The sequence below is a fragment of the Pelecanus crispus genome, chromosome 2 (assembly GCF_030463565.1).
Source record: "Pelecanus crispus isolate bPelCri1 chromosome 2, bPelCri1.pri, whole genome shotgun sequence".
NCBI classification, from domain to species: Eukaryota; Metazoa; Chordata; class Aves; order Pelecaniformes; family Pelecanidae; genus Pelecanus; species Pelecanus crispus.
In genome coordinates, this window is record NC_134644.1 from 120,293 (window position 1) to 138,737 (window position 18,445).

At 43.0% G+C, this 18,445-nt stretch overlaps 1 protein-coding gene across 1 annotated transcript in view; it reads right to left on the minus strand.

Moving 5' to 3' along the window:
* The window catches only part of SMARCD3 (SWI/SNF related BAF chromatin remodeling complex subunit D3), a 70,414-nt gene that overhangs the window by 39,447 nt on the left and 12,522 nt on the right, over positions 1–18,445 (minus strand). Inside the window, exon 3 of the mRNA XM_075705315.1 lies at positions 16,490–16,532. Coding sequence (XP_075561430.1) covers positions 16,490–16,532 — 43 coding nt within the window. The remainder of the gene's footprint in view (positions 1–16,489; positions 16,533–18,445) is intronic.

Consider the following 18,445-nt stretch of genomic DNA (forward strand, 5'->3'; position numbering starts at 1 on the left):
TCAAGAGTGAGAGGAAAATTAAAGGGGAGCCCCAGCACTATCACATCACAATGAAGAATTTTCTTTGTTTCTGGTACATCTTAGCTCAAAAAGATAAGGGTACTTTTACACTCCAAGGTATTCTTACACTCCAGCCAGTAGTACATAATTCATTTTTCAGTTTTCTTCATAGGTAACTGAACCCCAGTTATCTTGGTGTTATGTGATAGGGATCTGTGCAGCCTGCCTAATTCCTTCTTCTTGCGTGGTTTGCCCTAACTGAAAAGCTAACTTTTGCCCTAACTGTTAGCTTCCTGCAAGTCTCCTCTCTTCTTCGACAAAAGATCTAATTATAAATGTGTAAAGAATATTTCAAGACCTGAATTCTCCATTGTGGCCTTTATTTATATCAAGAAACTACAAAAAGCACCTAGCAGCAGCATCTCATCATCTGAGGTTTTTAAGAATGTATGTTAAACCTTATCTTAGAATTATATGGATAACTGGACTAGATTATTATTAACATTAGTAACATAGTGTCTTTCTAGAGGCTAGGGTTCTTTTTTTTTTTTCCCCCTATTGTGAAAATTCAAATGTTTCAAAATTAGTAAGAACAGATTATTATTAAATTATGCACTTTTATCCTTGATTTCCACATTTTTTTTTTTATCGATGGTGACAAAAGAATGGAAAAATTGTAAGAGTGGGGGCAGTGAGGACAGTGCAGGGAGCAGCATGACAGGAGAGGCTCTCACAATTTCCTTGTAAAAGCAGCACAATGTGGGGGGCCCACCACACGTGCCTGTAAACAAACGTGCAAGGCTGGTGAAACAGACAGAATCAGAAGCCAGAGAACAGCTGGAACACTGCAATCTCTGGGATATGAAAAACATCATGGGATAGCTTCTATGACTGGCACAGCCGACAGCCTGGAAGGCAATGACAACAGGCTGCACAAGAGGGAAGGCTTCAACCGAATGCTGAGAGTTGCACTGGAACAGGCGATACTGCGAGGGGCATCTCCTACAAACCACCCAATCAAGGAGGAGACAAAGCCTTTCTCGGACATCTGGAGGAAGCCCCATGGTTGCAGGCCCTCATACTCATGGGGGAACTTCAACCGTCTGGACATCCGCTTTGAGGGCAGGAGCACTGGGCACAAGCACTACAGGAGATTCCTGGATTGTATTGATGACAATGTCTTGACAAAGGTGATCAACAAGGGGAGGTGCTCTGCTGGACCTGTTACTCACAAAGAAGGAAGAACTGGTTGGGGATGTGAAGGTTAAAGGCAGCCCTGGCTGCAGCAACCATGAAATGGCAGAGTTTGCGATCTTGAGAGAAGCGAGCAAGACCTGGACTTCAGGAAAGCAGGTTTGGGCTTGTTCAGGGATCTGCCCAGAAGGGTCCTATGGGACAGTGGGGATCCCTGCAGGACAAAGGTGCTCAGAGAAGCTGGCTGACCTTCAAGAACAATGTCTTCAAAGCAAAGGGGAATGATCAGACCAATGTGCACAAAGTTGAGCAGGCCTAGCAGGAGGCCATCAGGGTTAAGCAGGGAAGAGTGGCCTCAAATGCACAGAGGGCGTGCACAGAGGTGTAAGCAGGGATGGTTTACCCAGCAGGAACAGCACAACCGTGCCTGAGCATGCAAGCGTGGAATTAGGAAAGTCAAAGCTCAGCTGGAATTGAACCTAGCAATAGACATGACAGGCAACAAAAAAGCCTTCTGCAAGTGGATCAGCAGCAGAAGGAAGACTAAGGAAAACCCGTGTCTGGGTCTGCTTCTGCCGCTCACGTCAAAAGCCATGGAAAAGGCCACGGCACTCAGTGTTGTCTTTGCCTCCGTTTCTCCTGGTCAGTCCTGTCCTGAGGCCTCCCAGGTCCCTGAGCCTGCATCAGAGTCAGGGGAGCACGGCTGTTCAGAGGGACCTTGACAGGCTGCAGAAACAGGACGGCAGTCCAACGCTGTAAAGTTCAACAAAGGCAAATACAAAGTTCTGCTCCCAGGATAGAATGACGCCACGCAGTGGTACAGGTGGGCATCGACTGGGTAGAAAGCAGTTTTGCAGGAGAGGACCCGGGGGTCCTCACGGACAACAAGTGGAGAATGAGTCTGTGAGGTAAGCCAGCCATGACAAAGGTCAACTGCAAAATGATCTGTATTAGCATAAGTGTTGCCATCAAGCCAAGGAAAGAGGCCATTCCTTCCTATGCCACACTTGTGAAACTGCATCTGGACTTCCGGGCACGGGACCAGAAAGACGTGACATTCCGGAGTGAGGCCCACAGAGGACCACCAGGATGTCTGGGAGCTGGAGCGCATGCCTGCCAAGAGAAGCTGCAAGAGCTGGGTTTGTCCAGCCTTGAGAGGAGAAGGGAAAGGGAGATCCTATTGGTGAGTGCAGCTGCCGCATGGGATGGTGAAGAAAAGACAGAGCCAGCCTCCTCTTGGAGGCGCACAACAGTAGGGTGAGAGGCAACAGAAACTCACGGCAGCACGGGCAACTGACTCAGGATAAGGAACTTTTTTTTTTTTTTTTTTTTTTTTTTTTTTTAAACCATGATGGTACCAAAACATGGGAACAAGCTGCCAAAAGATGCTGTGGGATGTCGATCCTTGGTTGGAGGTATTCAGAACCCAACCAGACAGGGTCTTGAGCAACCGGATGTAATTTGAACCTGTTCTGTGCAACAGTTGGTCTGCATGACTTCCAAAAGTCCTTCTGACCCAAATTATTTTGTGATTACCGAGGCTTAAACAGTTGTCTACCCAAATCATGGTTTTGGCAGATATTCAGTGAATCCTTTGTGTGTTTGAGGACTAAGAGGTCACTTTTAACCTATATGTTATAGAGACTAAACTACAGTTAATTTTTATTTTATTCTATGGAACTGCGAATACACATTATATGTACTACATGTATTGCAAGTAAAATGTACAAGTAATATATTTAAGTTATGAGCACATATGCAAACAAGGCTTACAATTCCTCAGGAGGGTTCCAAAGGAATCAATAGAAATGCTAGTCTAATATCCTCTATTTAAGGATATCTCCAAATCAAAAACTGTGGAAGACTAATTTAACATTGACCAAAAGTAAATGAGAACAGAGCACCCATACAACAACAGGGACTCTCCATAAAGCTGGGCTACTCAAGCACAATTTTTTTTTACACAGCCAGATGTAGCCCAGTAATGACATTCGCCCTTCCAGAACACTGACTAACTAACCTTAACACCTCTGAAAACAAAAAATTAAATCTACAGTTTATCTTTGTCCTTCCCTTACTTCAGACCTGGCACTAGCCACCAGGAATGGCTAATTTGTCATTACCAAACAGACAAACAAACAAGTCAGGGATGATCTACCTTTTGAAATCCTCAATTCAAATTAGGTTAACAGTAGTATTGTAACAGATGAAGTATCTAAGGCTATGGGAGAGGTAAGGTTGAGAGACAGAGAAATCTTTTGCTTGGCCAATAGCATGGCTGGAGAAGAACAATTCTGGAAAAGATGGCCTTCCTTCACATTTGAGGCTACCATTTCAGACCTGAGAGAAAAAGATTCAGCTCAAAACACTGATCAAAATCAGCTGCAGGTTTCTGTCAAAATGGCTAGAGTACCGGGTGCAGAACGTACGCTGACTTTAAGCCACTTGTAAGGTCTGCTGGTACAAGGTCAAACTAATAAAACTTGGTAACATATTTGAACTGTCACAGGGAGTTAATGCTAGATCCAATACATGCATATTACATTTCTGCTTCTATATTTGCAACTGAAAGCAACACATCATTAAACAATGGTGTGAAACAGAAGTGTCAATCTTCAGAACAAGTACATACAGGAAACAGCTGCTCTGAGTGTACAATAATTTCATTATCTACTAGATGACTTGAGAAAAGGATGGTCATTATGTATGAAGCAGAAGTAATATTACTAAGGAAAGAGGTGACTGGTTGTTGTTCTGGTGAAACAGAAACCTTGAGGAATGCTGCTAGTAGGAGATGGAAGCAGGAGTACCGTAACGCCTGTGCCTCTGCTGAATTCAATACAAAGTAAGAGGTTGAAGTTGTCTGGCCTATACTATAGAGGACACGTACCAGCTCTTCCTGGTCTTAATAAATGTTATATAAAAAAGTATGAGAGAAGCAGAACTAAGAACAAACTGTTGCTTGTGCTCTGTCAACTTCATCTGCTTGAAGCATGTCTGAATCACTGCTTTCCAAGACAGACTCTTGTACTGCCAGATTCCTGGGTTAGAGATGTACTGCATTTATTTGCAGAAAAACTATTTTTGCTGTGTTATGACCACTTTATTGGGCAATCCAGATAATACTTTGTGGCAATAACTGTCCTTCTCCCTGTGTTTATTTACTGTTCCATTAATCTTACCCATAAATTTTAGCATCAGATTTCACATATTATGCATGACGCTGGGGACAAAAAAAAAAAGCTACACTGCACTGGGCCAAGAACCGATCTTTCTGGTCCCACTAGAAATGACCCACTCACTGATATGTCTCCAAATTGACAGTGAGGGACTTTTTAATTTAAGGTAACCAATAAGCGTATTTACACTGTAAGATTTTTAATTGAGATGTCATTGATAACAGATCAAACGGCTTGAAGAAATACAATAGTATCAACACAATTTCTGTTATCAAAGAATCCTGTGATCTCTTCAGAAAAAGGCAGGCTGGTTGAACAGGATTTAATTTTTACAAAGCTGCACACAGCTCTCTCAAGCATGAAAGTGCTCAGATGTGTTCACCCAGGTAGAGGCACAAGGATCTCCTCAAACAATGTAAAACTTAACAGAGAGATCAAGAGAGATCCCAGGCACAGACCAAAAAGGTCCTTCCTCATCTAGAGAGCAGGAAAACCTTCCAGAGGGGAAGAGAGATTCCCCGACTCTGAGTTTATATTTTGCTGTCTGCCTGTCACCAAGAAAAGGAAGGGCTGTGAGTTAACCCTAACTGGACTTGGTGGCTGTCAAGCAGAGAGGAGGACGTAAGAAAAATATTGTTTAAACAACAGAGGTGCATTCTCCCCTCCTTCTCTGCATCTGCAGCAGAGAGTAATCTAATCCAGCAACCCTTAGCACAGAGGCAGAATCCCCAGTCTTCACTTCCCAACCCTCAAAAAATCATGTTCTAATTCAAAACCTTTTTCCCTCTCTCTTTACTTTGACATCCCATTAAGTGCTAGTCCTACCCCTCACTTAGCCCCAACTCCATCATGTCCACCATCATCCTAATAATGCGACTGTGTTGGGGAATGATGCATTCGTAAATTTATTTAGAATGTTATCTTTATTCTGGCTATCTCATTATCAAATAAATATTAGCAAAGGAAAAAGAGTTTCATGAGAGAAAATATTTATCCATTTATAGTCACAGAGTTATGGGAAGAAAAACAAAGAGTTAAGTCATATTTTGATTTAAAGCAGAGAAGAAACATGGAACCAGGACAGATAAGCCTGTTATATGCAGCTAAAAGATACAAGCAAGATTTAGAGAGATTTACTCTGATTCCCCTACAATATTTTAAGCAGAATGTCATGAACATTTCCCAGTTATGAAATACAGAGTCATGGACATTTAAATCTAGACTAAACTCTCTCAAGTACACCAAAGAAACAACTCTGCTTCAGTCTCCAAGGTTATAGAGAAAGATACACGTTATGTCAAAACTGATCTAATGTGTCCATTCCAAGCTAATTACTGCTGTGGCTGGAAAAGTACTAAAAAGCATCATGTGAATTCCAAATTTATTCTTCTAAATATCAAAAGACCTAGCTGTATCACTTCTGCAAGAAGATTATGTCCCATCCATTCCTTAAAGATGTCAGAAATAATGGGGAAAATGAAGGAAAACAGGTATTTTAGACTTTCAAGTGGTCCTCAGGGATACAATCCTTCACAAGAACTTTTTGAGGAATTCACAGTGACACATAGATAAAAAGCAAATACTGGCCATGTGTTGCCCAAGAAAGCTGAAAAAAAACCCCAGTAAGACAAAGATCCAGTTTTCATCATGGTTAAGTGATATATGAAACCTTACATCTTTGAACAACTTTGACTCAGCATTTTTATTAAAATGGTCTAGAAGAGGACAAGAGAGAGATAAATGCATTAAAAGCTGTAAAATTTTTAGTTAATCATGACCTGAAAAGACTGTAAGACACTTCGGAAAAGGCTTTTTCTGAGTTTGCCGACTGAGCTGCATGGTGGCAGACGAGTTGCAATACTGAACAAACACAATGGAATGCACAATAAACCAAGCAATTTATCTGTACTGGTGGGTACTAATGAGACCATGGCTACTGATGAAAGTCACCAAAACTCACTGTGGATAAGTTAATGAAGTCATCTGCATGAGCAGCAACAAAGAAAGATGCAAGATATAAAGAAGAGGAATGGTTTGGGGGCTTTTATAACTTAACCTGAACATAAGGAACAGAATCTACAAGTGACACAGGACGGGGAAATCAGAAATAAAGAAGAGGACAGGGATATGGATCCATACCATAGTGAACTGGGAGAAAGAAAACAAGACAAATTAAAGGTATTTGTACTATCAAAAAACCTAGAAGCAAAGAATGTAAGGCATAGCTACAGCATGGGGACTCTCTCTGCTTCCCAGGGAAATCTTAAAAGGATTTAGGGAGGGGAGGAAACAATAGGCCAGAACACCACTGTAGCCTAACAGACCAGCAGAGTTCTTAAATACATGAGCAGGAAGACATGGAGCAAGACTAAGGATTTTACAATTACTGCTGTGCTTGGCAATAGCATAATCACTAAAAGAACACCAGAGTCACAAATGAATAAATCTACTGACAAACTCAAGAAAATTCTGAGAAAAGCTATTGAGATGATTAGCAGACAGGAAAACAGCCTCTATAATACAAGGTTCCGTGAAGCCAATTAATTTAGCTTTGCTTATGAGTATGTATCTATCTGCACAAAAAGAAAAAAAGTTTCTCTGCCTTTCAAAGTGACAACACAATGAACTTGAAATTGTTTAAGTTCAGATTAGAAATAAAGTGAAAATTCTTAGGAGTGAGTGTAGCCAAACACTGAAAAAAATCGACAATGACTGCAGGGAATATTTAATCACTAGTGATTTTAAATACACATGCTCTTACTTACAAGTAAATCCTCAGGCCTGTCTTGTAGAAGTTACACAAAACCAAAACAAAGTAGCAGTGAGTTCTCATGATAGGGTCAGACTTCAGATTCTCTAGTTGTATGACACTAAAAATACATTAGTACTTTTTCTTTCCTCCCAGAAGATCAAACATGTGCTCTTTCTTTTCAAAGTCTTCCATAAGGCGGCTTGCCGCTCTCTAGCAAAATTTAATAGACCTCTCAATACAGCTATGAGGAGTTCATCTACAAGTATGCAGACCATAAAGAACAGAGAGAATACTGATAGGAAGTGACAGAAAAAAAATCAGTGCCAATGATGGAAAACCTGAGCTTAAGCTGGAGATAGAGGTTTTCTTAAGTTGCACTCATTGCCACTGACCCATCCAAGATCAGAGACGTAAGGAGAAACAGATGTGACATTTCCCATTTCTGCAAAGAACAAAGCCATCTCCCATGCTCTTACCACTAGACAAACGGACAAAACATAGGTCTCCAATATTCTCCTACTGCAAACAGGTTAGCTCTTGATTCCTCTCTTTTGAAAAAAAATTATAGTAATCATTTCTGCAACTTCTGCCATCAGAAAACATAGGATCTGCGAAGTGCATTTTTGGCATAGACAGTTTTCTAAAAGGCGTTGTTTGAGTTTTCATCAGCATCCCTAGGTGAAGGGTGAACACCAGGAAACCTAAGAAATATATCTCTGTCAGCCTCGTTGACCTCCAGCACGACTGTATGTATAAAATCTTTCCTGCTGACAGACTATAACCTATTCTGCCATAAACTTAACACTGTAGGATATTGAATTCTGAAAGAATTTCAGTCTCTTCAAGTGGAGCCCTGATAGGAGCATTGCTGGCTACAAAAAACTCTATATGCAGCTCAGCCTTCCTTGATCTCCACAAGCCTTCAGCGTTGAGGCAGTCAGTACCTCTTTGCTAGTCAAGGCGTATCAGAACCACCTACCACAGTTGCTTCCAACAGAAGACAAACACCAAAGTCACCCACATCCTAGGAACAATCTGTTTGAATTTCTGGGGTTATGTTGATAGTCCTCAAACACACAAAGGATTCACTGAATACCTGCCAAAACCATGATTTGGGTAGACAACTGTTTAAGCCTCGGTAATCACAAAATAATTTGGGTCAGAAGGACTTTTTGGAAGTCATGCAGACCAACTGTTGCACAGAACAGGTTCAAATTACATCCGGTTGCTCAAGACCCTGTCTGGTTGGGTTCTGAATACCTCCAACCAAGGATCGACATCCCACAGCATCTTTTGGCAGCTTGTTCCCATGTTTTGGTACCATCATGGTTTAAAAAAAAAAAAAAAAAAAAAAAAAAAAAAAAAAAAAAAAAAAAAAAAAAAAAAAAAAAAGTTCCTTATCCTGAGTCAGTTGCCCGTGCTGCCGTGAGTTTCTGTTGCCTCTCACCCTACTGTTGTGCGCCTCCAAGAGGAGGCTGGCTCTGTCTTTTCTTCACCATCCCATGCGGCAGCTGCACTCACCAATAGGATCTCCCTTTCCCTTCTCCTCTCAAGGCTGGACAAACCCAGCTCTTGCAGCTTCTCTTGGCAGGCATGCGCTCCAGCTCCCAGACATCCTGGTGGTCCTCTGTGGGCCTCACTCCGGAATGTCACGTCTTTCTGGTCCCGTGCCCGGAAGTCCAGATGCAGTTTCACAAGTGTGGCATAGGAAGGAATGGCCTCTTTCCTTGGCTTGATGGCAACACTTATGCTAATACAGATCATTTTGCAGTTGACCATCACAGTTAAAGTTCCGCCATGAATATGAGGGCCTGCAACCATGGGGGCTTTATCCAGATGACCGATAAAGGCTTTGTCTCCTTTATCAGGCAGACTGTCTGTAGCAGACAGCCACCATGCTGTCACCTGCATAATGTAATTTTAGTTTAAACTAAAGATACTAAAAAAAAAAAAAAACCCAAGATACAGAAAAGTGTGCCCTTCAGATTCTTATTTCTTTCCAGGTGAAAGTTTGCTATCATTAAAGGTGTGTCGTCGTCGTCGTGTCCCCGCCCCCCCCCCCCAAAAAAAAAAAAAAAAAAAAAGAGTTTGATCCTTTTCAGGTAGGAAATAACAATTGGAGCTGCATTCTTCACTACCTGAGCAGGACAAATGAAAGGGTTTCAGTCATTTGCTTTACAAACAAAAAAAATCATCAGACACTAATAGAGATTTGGCAACTTCCTTAGAATTAGACTAGCCCATAATTTCCATCTTTGAGAGAGGTAACCTCTTGCTCCCCTAGGTCTGACAAGTTCAATTAGATCTTGAGCCAATTTTTTCACTACCTACAGCAGATGCACACAACCTAGACATTTCAGAAACAGTGTTCAGAAGCCAGCATTTTTATATGACAAGTGAGAATGACTGAAGTCTGATTTATCAGCTACTGGACAGTTTCCCTGCTAAGTAACTTTAGCCTATAGCTTATTGACAAAAGTGTCTCTACCATTCAGGCTTCTATGGTGGTCAAAGAAGGATAGCTAAGGGCTGACACTCCTTAGAAATTGTAACTCTGTGCCACATTGTCAGTCTTGATCCCTAAGAGATAGCGTTTCAGAGACGATTTCTGACTGGCTACCACAGAGCCAATAACACAGTCCAGTAACATGGCAAAAGCCGTTAAAGGCTGTGCCATTCTGAATTTTATGGCCACATGCAGATACCATTCAAAAATGCAAAGATCCTGCAACACTACAAGCAACAATTAAGAATGACTTTCACCAGCCACTCATGGTAATCAGTTATGAGCACAGACTAACGTGGGCAGATAGAAGCAATACATGTAAGCGCCTAAGCTCTACACTGTTTATATTTGAATGTTTAATTACATAAAAGAAGGCTATAGGTCACACCTATGGATTAGGATTGTGAGGACTCCTTATGAGTTACTCTCAAAGTTGTAGTAAAAGCAATTCAGTAGCTCCTTTATGTTCAGCGGCCGGGCAGCATCTACGACCCAGCCAAACCCTTTAGGTATACAGTCCAAAGAAACAACTAGAGAGGTGACCACAAAGTCAATCAGCATGGCAAAGCATCAACTCCAGAGCAGGGAGTCAGATGGCATATGAAAGCAACATTTCTGGAGACTTCTGCTAGAGGTGGTCTATGGAACAGCAGCTGGGTCACAGGTACCAGCTTGAAGGGATGTTGGGAGGGTCTCTAGTCACACTTCCTGCTCAAAGCAGGGTCAACGATGAGGTTATGCTGCAGTCTGAAAACTTCCAAGGGTGAAGATCCCACAACCTCTCCAGGTTCCAATGCTTGACTGTCCTGTTGTGAAAAAGTTTCTCCTTACACATAGCCAGCTCCTCTCCTGTTTCAACTTATGCTCACTGGCTCTCATTCTCTGCCATGCTCCACTGGAAAGCCTGGGTCCATCTTCTTGACCATCCTCTCTTAGGGGCTGGCAAGTTGCTATTAGGTCCCCTCAGAGCCATCCTTCCTCCAGGCCAGTTCTCTCAGTCTCTCTTCGTGTGCTGATCCAGTCCTCTGACAACCCTCTGCTGAACTCAGTCCAGTTTGCCAATGTCCTTCTTGAACTGTGGGTCCCAAAACTGGACACGGTGCTCTAGCTGTGAGCTAACAAGTACTGAGCAAAGAGGTGTAATCAAGTCCCTCAATCTCTTGGCTGCGCTCCTGTTCATACAGCCCAGGATGCTGTTAGTCATCCTTGCTGTCAGGGCACACTTCTTGCTCATGCTCAGCATACTGTCCCCCAGGGCCCCCCAGGGCCTTTCCAGCAACGCTACTCCCCAGGAAGGCAGCCCCAGCAAGAACTTACTGCCCCCCACTTTCCTAAGGAAAAACTTTGCCTTTGACCTTGTTGAATTTCATAAAGTTCCTGCCGGCTCATTCCTCTAGCCTGTCCAGCTCCCCCTAAATGGCATCCTATCCACAAGCATATCAACTGTCTCCCACTGCCCTGCCCCATGATTTGGTGTCAGCTGCAAATTTTATAAGCAATCACTCCACTGCCTCCTCCAGGTCATTGATAAAGATACCAAACTGAATAGCTGCCAGGATAGATCCCTGCAGTACTCTGCTTGTCACTGTCTTCCCGGTAGAGTGCAACCTATCAGCCACTAGCCTCTAAGCCAAATCATCCAACCAGATGGTTGTCCACCCATCTAGATCAAAATGTCCCAACTTGGATACAAGACTATTACGGGAGACAGTGTTGAAAACTTTGCTAAAGCCAAGGTAAATTATATCCACTGCTATCTCTTGCTCACAGATCCAGTCATTTTATCAGAGGCGGCAACCAGGCTGGTCAGGCATGATTTACCCTTGGTAAATCCATGCTCACTGTTTCCTATTACCTTCTCCTTCACGTGTCCAGAAACGTGTTTCAAAGAGCACTTGCTCCGTGATTTTTCCAAGGACCAAAGTGAGGCCAATTGGCTGCAATTCCCTGGATTGTTCTTTTGGTCTTTTGCAAAGATGGATGAAACAATTGACTTTTTCTAGTCATCAGGAACCTGCCCTGATTTCCACGACATTTCCAAGGTGATAGAGAATGGCCTTGCAAGGACACTGGCCAGCTCCCTCAGCACCCTCAGATGCAGCCTGTTTGGTACCATGGACTTGTACAGGTCAAGTTTTCTCAAGTAATCCCTGGCTCAATCCCTGTCCATTGCTGGCTGTTCCTCTTGAACGTGTTCACTGACCACAGAGGTATTGGAGACATTGTTAGTGCAGACTGAGACAAAGAAGGCTTTGAGTACTTCAGACTTCTCTGTCTCTGTTGTCACTCTATCACCCAGCCCACTCGGCATCAGGCATACATTTTCATTGGTCAGCCTTTTATTACTAATGTAACAGTAGAAGCTTTTCTTGTTGCCCTTGACATCTCTGGGAAATCTCAACTCCAACTGAGCTTTGACTTTCCTGATATCGTTACCTATATGCCCAGGCAACATTTCTAAATTCCTCCTTTGCAGCCTGTCCCTGCTTCCACCTCTTGTACGCTGTCTTTTGATGTTGGGACCTCCACTGTGAGTTCCCTGCTTAGTTAAACCGGGCTCCTCATAAACCCACTCATTTTCCTGCATATCAAGACAGACTGCTCTTGTGCTTGGAAGGTCCTTAAAGACCTGCCAGTTTCCCTGAGCCACTCTGCCCTTCAGAGGTGCTTCCCATGGGATCACACCTACCGGTTCCTTGAATAAGCTAAACTGCTTGTCTGAAGTCCAGGGTCTGTACTTTGCTACTCTCCTTCCTCATTCCCTTCAAGATCTTGAACTTCATTATTTCACAGTTGCTACATACAAGGCTGCCACCGATTATCACATCCCTAACCATTTTTTTCTGACAAGTGAATAGCAGAGCCAGGTGTTCCTCACATCTGGTTGGCTCAAATGGAGAAAGATCTGGACAGCAGCGATGCAGTGACCAAACAACAACAGGACAGCTATTATGGTATGGGACCTGTGCAGAGAATCCCCTATGGTGGTCAGTGAACGGCAGCAGGAGTTGACTGGGTATGTGTGTGAAGGAGAATGAAGTAGAGAGGACAAAAAGGAGGGGACAGCTGTACAAAAACCTATCAGCACAGCTAGACAAGAAGTCCTCACGAGAATTTGGGGCCCAGCGAGAAGAACAGTAGCCAATACTAAGAGACAAGCATGCTATTGAAGGGGAAGCAGTTTGGTCTTCCAAAGTTTCACTCCACTCAGCAAGTTAAATGGGGAAAAGCAGAGACACACAGCTATGGAGTCAGAATGATTTTCAGCTGAGACTCTTGCATCAGAATGGGTAGGCAAGGAAGCTGAAGAAACAGAACAGTGATTCACAGTCACAGTGCCTGGGAAAAAACATGTAGTGACTCAGAACTAAGAGAAAATAAGACACTGACCAGAAGTAATGAGGAGACAAGGCCTGGAGAAAGAAGAGGCACAATCTGATGTGCAGTCACGATTCTCTACAGTTTGTGGCCTGAGGTGAAAATTGAGGCACAACTGCTAAACTTGGGTCACAAAGGCTCCAGAGATCTAGGTCCCCAGCTATGAATGAAGATGCCTACAAACTTTTCCAAAATTAAATGAGGGTTCCAGTGACCTGAGAACAAGGGAAGGATCCAGAAGTAGGGAAAAATGGGGTAGAATATAGCCTGCTGGACAGAACTGGAGTTAATGTTGAATAGACTATAAAAAAATGCTAAGCCTTGTTACGTTATGTCAGCCTGGGCTTAACCAAGTCTTTTCATTAAAATTGCATTTTAGACAAAAGATATGCAGTAGATCCAATCGACTTGCATTTAAGTAAAGCACTTGACATACAGTCATAAAGGGAAACCACTACTTAAGACTGCAAAATGGGAATTAGAACAAGAACAGTATGTGGCAAAGAACTGGCAAAAAAAAAAATAGTATTAATCAGGAAGTACCTCATGGACCATTTTTGAAACTGATTTTATTTAGATATTTTAATTAATAGGTCCAGCACAAAAAGGAGAAGTATGCTAACAAAACTTAATAATGACAAATTTGGGTGACACTGTCAATACAAGGCAGAGGATACCACAGAGAACATAACGAAGCTGAGAACTGTATAATAGAAATGGGATGAAATATACCATTACAAAGCACAGGATCATGTTCCTCAGAGTCTATACCCATAATTCCTGCTCTAATATGGGAATTCATCAGTTGCAAACAATAGGAAGTAGAAATACTTGTGAATATTAGTCTATCACAGAATGACCATATGTTGTATCAATGCGGTAAGGCCATAAAAAGTAAAATGTGATTCCAATCTGCATCACCAGCTATTTCCAGTAGAGATAAAAATGCATTAGTGGCATTCAAGCACTGGTGATACTGGTAATCTGTAATACTATTTATAGTTCTGGTCTCCTGAGAGGTAGGTTTAAAGAGGTTCAAAAGAGGTGAATTTAACCTGGAATAGATATAACGATGGACTGTGAGGACTAGAATTGTGGGGAACCCCTCTTACTTGGCAAACTAAAAGCACTTGCCTTGCCAAGCCTAGCAAAAAGAAAAAAAAAAAAAAAAAAAGCTGGCAGATCTAAAGTATCTCAGAAGTAAGGAACCTAACTAGTCTTGAGGCAGCAACTGTGTCGTGGCTTCCATGACAGAGGGAACCAGACTGGATGTGCCAGGAGGTCCCATGCAGTTCCATAATCCTATCTTCCTACATGTAACAGTTTGCTAGGTTAACTTTGTCATACGATTATATGCATGCAAAATTAAATCCTTCTCAAATAGCTGAACTGTAGCAGCTGGGCAACCCTACCCAACTAGCACTACGCTCCAGCACTATAGCACGGGCTTGATCAGAGAGCCTGGAAGTCCAACAGCAGGTTATCTGTGCCAACTGCCTGACTCGCTATCACAGCAAGTAACACTGAAAACCCACCTCCTTTTCCACTATTACACAAGATGGTTTTCAAGAGTAAAATGTATTTAGTATCTTCCCCTCTCCCCTTCACAGTTCCCAGAAAACACAAGCAAGAGTCTGCAAAAAGTCTGTGGGTAACAGATGCTGATTGTCTGGAAAATACTCCAGGAGTAGCTCCGCAAAGTTGGAAGTTTTACCCTGTGTTCTGCGTGCATTCCACACCCACCAGTGTAAATCTTCCCCTTGACAGGACACCTATGCACACCGTGTTTTCCCATCACGTGAATGGTGAGCGTAAGGAGGTTCTGATACGCTGACTGCAGCCTGGAGTACCTTCATCCAGACACAACGTCATATCACTGATACCAGCACTCCAACTGCACTGATAAAAACTCCATTGCAGACACAACTCTAGCAATTTGTGTTGCCTTATCACTCCATCAGTTAAAATTATTGGCTGACAGCAACAAAGACACTGAAAGGCAAGAAGACTTGGTGACAGCACGGTTCCGAAAGATGCTAGCATCTGTATAGCTGTTTGACATACTTGAATAAGGCTCTACCTATTAAAGAACTATCATGGATTTGATAAACAGAGGCACAAGTCTTCTATTGCCAGAAGAGTCTGGTTACCTGTGTTCTGAGACCTTTTTATCTTATAGACACCAGACCAAAAAAAAAAAAAAAAAAAAAGGCTTGAAATGGACCTATATTTAAAGTGATAGCCTCACTATACAAGATGTATAATTGTCTGTAGAAACAATTTGTGTGGGACAGACAGAACTGACAGCGTAAGAAACGTGGCTTTCATTCTAAGAAAGTACAGACTCCAAGCAGAGCAGGAATGAGGCTTCAACACAAACACCATGGAGGCTGCAAGTAGTTCAAAGGTCCGGATTTAATGGTAGCTTAGTCCTTTCAGGACAGCAGCATGAGAGAACTAATGGCTAACCTATGAGAGGCTGTGCTTTCAGAGGGTGGCAGGAATTACAAGAAAAGAAGTGATAATATGACATCAGGAGTACCAAAGCGGGCTCAGCTCCTCAGGCGGCTGGCACTAGGTACCTGTGGAATGTCGCAAAAGAGAATCTGGGGGCTGCCAGCAAGTTTGGGTTTACACTAGCAATGGAGAGGTGGACTTGAAAAGGACATGGAGATCTACACACCTGACAAAGGGATCCTGAGCCCAGAAAAAGCACCAGAAGCCAAAGAAACTGGGACTAAGATGTGACAAGGGTGTGTGTTTTGAAGACTAAGGAAGCTTGCCTTTTGGGACCAAGTAGGTTTTGGGGGAACTGTACTGAAGAGAGCACAGGAAAGGAAAAGTCTGGGAATAATGGAAGAGAAGGGGAGCGGAGAGAAATTCCAACATTAAAAAGGAATTAGAAGATTTTAAGCATTGAGGATCAAGCATAGGCAGACACTAAAAGCTAGACACATCTCCAGGGATAAGAGAATTAGTAACTCTCTGGACAATGCAGGCCCCTTGAACTCTGTTGTTTACACGGGTTCGCTTCAGTCCTACTAGGACACGACCGCAAAAATGAGAACCTGGCAGCTCTACTGGGCCAGAGCGACCTGAGGATGAGCCTATCTCCTACAGGCACAGCCGCGCTCTGAACCAGCTTTTGGCCAGCCTCAAAAATGGATCAAAAACATCCTTAAGAGCCAGCGGGCCGCGGCGCCAAGTCGCGTACTTCACGGCCCAGCACCACTGTCCATCCAGCAAGTGGCAGTGCTGGCTCGGCTAAGCCAGTGCACGAGGATGGCACAGGCCGGGCTGCACTCCACACTCCCAGCCCCCAGCCCCAGCCCCAGCCTTGATCTCTAGACTTTCATCCACTGTCTACTTACTTTTTAATTAGATTTTTAAACAAAAAGTGAAAGTATTTTCTAAAATCCCTCTAATTACACTAACATGCTGAACTGATTGTGAAGGGAATAGGAAATGAAAGCGACTCACCCTCTGAGGGAGAATTTTGTCAGCCATCTTCCTCCTCTTGGCACTGTACATTTTTTAAAGAAAAAAACACGTTACCATGGTGACAGATCTAGGAGTAACGAGGCCACCTGCTAAATTATCCTGACATCTCCACATGCTGGTGCACAGCTGTGCATGCATCAGCAAAAGGGTCTCACCCATGCCCAGGACCTAGGACCCCTTCTCTCAGCAGCCTGGGGAGGTAGTTAGCTAAGAACAAATCAGGGCTGTCTGTTATGCATCTTGGAAAGAAGTGTGCAAGTTCTTTGATCACAGCATCTTCTATGGTGCAGGGCGGCAATGTATGCAAGTGCATGTGCACATGCTGTCTATAGACACAGAAAAAGCATGTAGGAGAACAGTGCGCACGTGTGGAAGTGTGCATAGATATACCTGTGCATATGCACATGTACCTGGTTGAGTGCCTGTAAACAGAATGTGAAGTTGTTCAAACAGATGACATGCATTCATTCATTCATGCCCAAAACTGAGTGCTGATGAAAACACACGTATGTATGCGTATTTCATATGACGTATGAGAACACACTTATATACACACCCTTCCCTACATATATATACTTGTTTTATTGTAAGATATTTGCATGAGTGATATACAAAGGTAAGTGGGCTTGCATTTCCGTATTTGTTGATCTTTATGAACGCACATGTGGGAAGATATACGTGTGCCTGCAGTGTATATACATAATGTGTCCACACCGATACATAAGCACATTTATATATCTATGCTTTTAAAAGCATACTTGTGTTCCTGTACACACACACAAATGTATATGTGTCTAAGAAATGGTACTGTCAGGAAGACTGCCAAATACATTGTCTTTTGAATTCTTCAGATTCTAAGAACCATTTGTGCGCACCAAACCTGTCACCTAGCTTTCTCTAACTGGGCCAAGAGGGAATTCAGGCCTTATGCTTCACCTCTATAATTTGTGAGGCCTTTATCTTAAGCAGGAGATGAATCACTCCATCTGTGACAGACAAATGGGAGAAAGTGAACCGCCTGCTGCTGCTCTGCCATGTCACAAGGATGCCCCTCCTTACTGTTTTCATACAGGAAGTCTGTCATCAGCAATGTCCACGTAAAAGCTGTTTCCACACACATCGACGTGGCATACGCCCTTCCTACGTTTGCTAATAATAAGCCTGGCCTGAAGTATCAGATTCTTAGACTCTTCCCTACCCCCATATAAGCCAAGCCTGAGGAACTCTTCATGCCCGGGGGTGCCAACTACATCCTTCCTCCGGGGCAGAAAATTCATCCACGCAGTCACACCCAACTTTGTAGGTGAACAACGTCCCTTTTTAAAAGCGTAGGAATAACGGGACTGGAATGTTACATGGTGTGAACCTCCAACACCTTTCACAGCTCACAAAAATCAAATCTGCACTGAAACACTTCACAGAATCTACACGTAATGCCTGAGCAAACTCCATCCTCCCAAAGGAAAATGGGATATGCATGAACCTGTGACAACCCCAAAGGCTTGCAATTAAAAAGCAAGTAACAAAGAAACCAAAAACCCCCAACAACTTGGGTCTCAACCAGTTCTCCAAGAGTCTATTACAGAAATGAGACTTTTGTCTCCACCAAACCTGCCAAGAAAGGACGACTACACCTTCTTGGCCTGGTTGTGCCATAAAACATAGGACTCAATTACTCCCAGAATTGGACCCAAGGTGCCAGAAAAATTTGCCTGAAAAACCAGAAAAATTTCAATGGAAAATGACCGGGAGGTGGAAATGAATGAGGGGAAAACATTCAACACATTATCTGGAGGGAAGACATGGCAGAAGAAACAGAGAAACTTTCCTGAGTACCTAGGAAGCACTGGTGTGAGCTGGACTCACTACAGTAGAGATTACTGCTAGGTTCCAAACTAAAAGCACTGAAGTTAAGAACTGGGGAGGGAGAACTGC